The sequence below is a fragment of the Panthera tigris genome, chromosome X (genome assembly GCF_018350195.1).
Source record: "Panthera tigris isolate Pti1 chromosome X, P.tigris_Pti1_mat1.1, whole genome shotgun sequence".
Taxonomy (NCBI): domain Eukaryota; kingdom Metazoa; phylum Chordata; class Mammalia; order Carnivora; family Felidae; genus Panthera; species Panthera tigris.
In genome coordinates this window covers 85,890,252-85,896,265 of record NC_056677.1, presented here as the reverse complement: position 1 = coordinate 85,896,265, position 6,014 = coordinate 85,890,252, and the positions used below count along the sequence as shown (strand labels likewise).

The 6,014-nt window shown below is 41.7% G+C and overlaps 1 protein-coding gene across 1 annotated transcript; it reads left to right on the top strand.

Annotated features, from left to right (window-relative positions):
- The first annotated feature begins 348 nt into the window (after positions 1–348).
- SERPINA7 (serpin family A member 7) lies at positions 349–4,147 on the top strand. The gene is given in 5 exon segments (XM_007086435.1): positions 349–730; positions 733–954; positions 2,020–2,293; positions 3,250–3,397; positions 3,935–4,147. Coding segments are annotated over 5 exon segments (1,239 nt in total).
- Positions 4,148–6,014: the final 1,867 nt, after the last annotated feature.

Below are 6,014 nucleotides of genomic sequence, written 5' to 3'. Positions count from 1 at the left end.
CTCCCTCTGTAAAAGGCTGCCTCTGGATGAAATAAAAAATAATTTAATTTTCATAAATGTAATTTACTCACAGAGTTTTTATATGTTGCTATTACATTTGAAAGACAGCCCATGCCATTTATGGCTCCAGAAAGCCACTTTTTCTACTCCTTGTCCCTATTAGATGGGTCTTCAGTTTTTCAGAGGAGATAGGCCTCCACACAGTCCCTGGTGAGCACACCATTAAATATTTTCTATTGTTTTACTAATTATAATGGGCAATTATGTTTCTGGATCAGAGTTTTCATCCAGCTAAGATCCCCCAATGGTTCTCTCACCTCATCTCTTATAGATTACCTTCCTTCCAAAATGCCACTGTTCCTCTGTCTGGTGCTCTTGGTACTTGGGCTTCACTGTGCACCACCTAACAGATCTGAAAGCAAATTAACCACCTGCAATTCCTCCCAACAAAATGCCACTTTTTATAAGATGTCATCCATCAATGCCGACTTTGCATTTAACCTGTACCTGAGGTTCACTGTGGAGACCCCAGATCAGAACACCTTCTTTTCCCCTGTGAGCATTTCTGCAGCTTTGGCCATGCTCTGCCTTGGGGCCTGCCACAACACCCAAATCATCGACAACTTGGGGTTTAACCTCACAGACATCCCAATGGCAGAGATCCAGCAGGGCTTCTGGCACCTGATCTGTTCATTGAATTTTCCAAAGAAGGAATTAGAATTACAAGTGGGGAATTCATTGGGAAGCAGCTGAAGCCACTTGCACAGTTTTTGGATGATGTCAAGAGCCTCTATGAGACTGAGGTCTTTTCCACCGACTTCTCCAATGTTTCTGCAGCCCAGAAGGAGATCAACAGTCATGTGGGGAAGCAAACCAAAGGGAAAGTTGTAGGCCTTATTGAAGACCTCAAACCAAACACCATCATGGTCCTGGTGAACTATATTCACTTTAAAGGTAAGTCTCTGAGATTTGCATTTGTAGGTCAGTGTTCCAATAATCTGGTGGGGCACTCTGGAGAGCTCATGGTCTCTTCTCACTAGCATCAGTAGGTGTGCCACATATCACAGTGACCTGCTCCACTGGACATGGCTGTGTGTAGTTTTGGATCTTCCAGGAGGGACACATAACTCTGTGGATGAACTCAGGAAATTTCTAGGGAAAGGGTAGTTTCAGAGAGGTGAGTGACAATGGTATGAACATCGTGCTCACCTCTAGCTAGAAAATCATGGTTTCCAAAAGATCTGGTGAAGTTGGACAAACTTGTACTTAGAAGGTAAATAGACTTGGGTTTAAACCATACTGTGACCCTCACTTGCTGTGCATTCTTGGACATGTTACATAAATATTTCTGTCATGTACAATGCACCCACTATGTGCCAAGCACCATGCTACATGTATGGTTTGCACACACTGTCTCATCTAATCATTAAAAGGGCCTAAGTTCACAGTTAATGAGTTTCAGAGTTGGTACTCCCACCCAGGTTTGCCTGATTCTAAAGCTCGTGCTTGTAACAATAAGAAACATGTGACTCTTTTCTGAAGGTCTGTGCCCAAATGATTTCTCCTGGTTCTACAGCACATGTCAGCCACATTTGGTGGAGGAGTGAACAATTCTTGGCCACAAACCACACACTTATAGACAGATAAAATGGCAGAACAGATCTGTTGTCTCATTTCACCCTGTGTGTTGGATGTGCTTATACCTTTTTACAGAAGAAGAAACTGTGGGTCTCATGGGTTTAGTGTAAGTATAGTGTTTTTGAACACAGGTTGAACAGCTGTTGAGCATGGAGTCCAACAGCCCTGGGTGTGACTCCTGGTTCTGCCATGGGCTAGCTGGGAGACCATGTAAAGTCACTTTCTCTCCCTGGTCCTCAGTTAATCACTTGTAAAACTGGTTGACAATAGGTACTTACCTATGTGGTGGTCTTAAGTACCAGATAAGATGACTGATGTAAAAAGTCACATTGGCATTAGTACTGGTTTATAAAAAGAACTCTTTTCTTTCTGTATTTTAAGCCCAGTGGGAAAATCCTTTTGATCCATCCAAGACAGAAGAGGGCTCCAGCTTCTCAGTGGACAAGAACACAATAGTGCAAGTGCCCATGATGCACCAGATGGAACAATACTATCACCTGGTGGATACAGAGCTGAACTGCACAGTGCTTCAAATGGACTACAGCAAGAATGCCCTGGCACTCTTTGTCCTTCCCAAGGAGGGTCAGGCGGAGTGGGTAGAAGGGGCCATGCCATCTGAAACACTGAAGAAGTGGAACCATTTGCTGCAGAAGGGGTAAACATCTTAGATGATGTGAGAAGTAGAGGGTGGGCATAATCTTACAGGTGAAACAGAATTCAACAGAAACCCAGAGGTAGAAGACTTACCCTGAACCACTTAACAGCTGTGGGATGACTACAAAAGTATACCTAGATCATACTCTGTCAGTCCTTTTACCAAGCACTTTCATACTTCATTTAATTTAAGCACATCAACAAACCTGCAAAGGAGATAATATCATAGGAATTTTCAAATGAGGAGTCAGGACTAGAAAGAGAAAATAAACTCTCCAAAGCCAGTTAGCTAGTAAACTGATGTTTTCCCAGAAACCAGCTAGAGCTTAGAGGGTGGGTAGGATTTTGACATTAAGAAGTAGGTGGGGGGAGGCACCTGGGTGGCTCAGTTGCTTAAGTGTTTGACTTCAGCTCGGGTCATGATCTCACAGCTCATGAGTTTGAGCCCCGCATCGGGCTCTGTACTAACAGCTCAGAGCCTGGAGCCTGCTTTCGATTCTGTGTCTCCCTCTTTCTCTGCCCCTTCCCTGCTCATGCTCTGTCTCTGTCTCAAAAATAAATAAACATAAAAAAATTAAAACAAAGAAGTAGGTGGGAAGCCAGACTGGGTTGGGAGTACTAAAGGGAAAACCATGAAAATTTCCAGGTGCTACCAATTGACATTTATGCCATTGGCTCCCCAAAGTTGTCCAACACCCCAGAGATGTTTCTTTTTGATTATAAATGAGTCACATCTTCCTACTTCCAGTGCTGTAGTCCAACATTGGCTGAACCAGAGCTCATTTATTCCAGGGTAACTTCTAAGATTTTGAAACCATGTATTGACCTGAATAACAACAGTTGACAATACCTAAGGGAGGAGCATATCCTAATATAATACAATGGTGTCAGACATAGGAAGGAATGAGGAGCTTGGTGTGCTGATAGCCATGTGTTACCTCTCCCTTCCCCCCACAGGTGGATTGACTTGTTTGTTCCAAAGTTTTCCATTTCTGCCACATATGACCTTGGAGCCATCCCTCTGAATATGGGCATCCAGGATGCCTTTGCTGATAATGCCAATTTTCTTGGACTCACAGGGGACAGTGGTCTGCAACTTTCCAATGTAAGTTGGTAGAGTGGAGTCCCTTGAAGGTATCAGCTGGAAAGACCATTGAAAGTCATTTAATTCAATTATCTCATTTTATTAATGATGATTCTTAAAACCAGAGAGGAAGAATGATTCTTCCTATGCCAGATTCACTCCAGAGTCATTCTCATTACACCCAAACAAGTCACTGTGACAGTTACTTTCATTCCTGACCTTCATGTCCTAAAACTATTCTGATAGAAGAAATTAATGATAAGAATTAATTCTGGTGAGCTAGAGTTCTGGAAGAGGAGGCAGTGGAAGAGGAAACCATAAGAAGTGATTTCTAGAGGCAGAAAGCCATGGAAAAAGAGGTGGCTCCCTGACAGCCAGCTCTAAAACCACCAGATTCATTAACTATACTTATCCAATTAGCCTTCATATTCAAGCACCATCAACAGTGTGATAAAGGGGTAACTCTGCCTTTCCCTTTCCTTTCTTGCTTCCAAACTGTTCCAAAGACATTTTCTGTTACTTGGGATCAGCAGTGTTTGTTGCCCCCCTTCCCCACAGGCTGTCCACAAGGCTGTGCTGCACATTGGTGAAAAGGGAACTGAAGCTGTAGTTGTCCCCGAAGTCAGATTCCTGGATCAGCCTGAGATAACTCTCCTTCACCCTATCATCCAATTTGATAGATCCTTTCTGTTATTGCTTTTGGAGAAAAGCACCAGGAGCATCCTCTTTCTGGGGAAAGTTGTGGACCCAACAGAAGTAATTGGGAAATAGGCTGTTGGCTAATTGCATGTGCTTGTTACAATAATAAACAAACAAACAAAACAAACAAATGTATGGCCTGATGTGATTGGTGTGGGCTTGGATGTGCTTTCCTTTATGCAAGAATGAAGATTGGACCCTATCCAAACTGTACTGGGTGTGAAATAGGCCACTCCAGTAACCAAATTTTCAGATACTCAGTGAGTGACTCATTACCCAAAGCACAAAAAGGTACCATGTCAGTGCATTCCTCTTTGTCAAAAATCCCTTCCCCCCACCCACAAGTTAGTTAGTTCCAAGGAATTTGAGCTGACAAGTGCACCCTCTTCTGCCTTGTGGAGAATAGTTAAAATTCAGGTCAGATCCTCATAATTCATAATTATTATTTTATTTTTATTTGTTAAAATGTTTGTTTATTTATTTTTGAAGAAATAAAACACTTTACTTTTTATCTCAAAACATTGATTTTATTTATTTTATTTTTTCAAATGTTTATTTATTTATTTTAATATGAAATTTATTGTCAAATTGGTTTCTGTACAACACCTAGTGCTCATCCCAACAGGTGCCCTCCTCAATACCCATCACCCACCCTCCCTTCCTTCACACACCCCATCAACCCTAAGTTTGTTCTTAGTATTTAAGGGTCTCTTATGGTTTGGCTCCCTCCCTCTCTAACTTTTTTTTCCTTCCCCTCCCCCATGGTCTTCTGTTAAGTTTCTCAGGATCCGCATATGAGTGAAAAAATATGGTATCTGTCTTTCTCTGTATGACTTATTTCACTTAATATAACACTCTCCAGTTCCATCCATGTTGCTACAAAAGGCCATATTTAATTATTTCTCATTGTCACTTAGTATTCCACTGTATGTATAAACCAAATCTTCTTTTTCCATTCATAGTTTGATGGATATTTAGCCCTTTTCCATAATTTGGCTATTGTTGAAAGTGCTGCTATAAACACTGGGGTACAAGTGCCCCTATGCATCAGCACTCCTGTGTCCCTTGGGTAAATTCCTAGCAGTGCTATTGCTAGGTAATAGGGTAGGTCTGTTTTTAATTTTTTGAGGAATCTCCACACTGTTTTCCAGAGCAGCTGCACCAGTTGGCATTCCCACCAACAGTGCAAGAGGGTTCCCGTTTCTGCACATCCTTACCAGCATCTATAGTCTCCTGATTTGTTCATTTTAGCCACTCTGATTGGCATGAGGTGGTATCTGAGTGTGGCTTTGATTTGTATTTCCCTGATGAGGAGCGACATTGAGCATCTTTTCATGTGTCTGTTGGCCATCTGGATGTGTTCCTTAGAGAAGCGTCTATTCATGTTTTCTGCCCATTCATTCACTGGATTATTTATTTTCCAGGTGTGGAGTTTGGTGAGTTCTTTATACATTTTGGACACTAGCCGTTTGTCCAATGTGTCATTTGCAAATATCTTTTTTCCATTCTGTCAGTTTCCTTTTAGTTTGTTGATTGTTTCCTTTGCAGTGCAGAAGCTTTTTATCCTCATGAAGTCCCAATAGTTCATTTTTGCTTTTAATTCCCTTGCCTTTGGAGATGTGTCAAATAAGAAATTGCTATGCCTGAGGTAAGAGAGGTTTTTGCCTGCTTTCTCCTCTAGGGTTTTGATGGTTTCCTGTCTCACATTCAGGTCCTTCAACCATTTTGAGTTTATTTTTGTGAATGGTGTAAGAAAGTGGTCTAGTTTCATCCTTCTGCATGTTGCTGTCCAGTTCTCCCAGCACCATTTGTTAAAGAGACTGTCTTTTTTCCATTGGTTATTCTTTCCTGCTTTGTCAAAGATTAGTTGGCCATACTTTTGTGGGTCCAATTCTGGAGTCTCTATTCTATTCCATTGTTCTCTGTGTCTGGTTTTGTG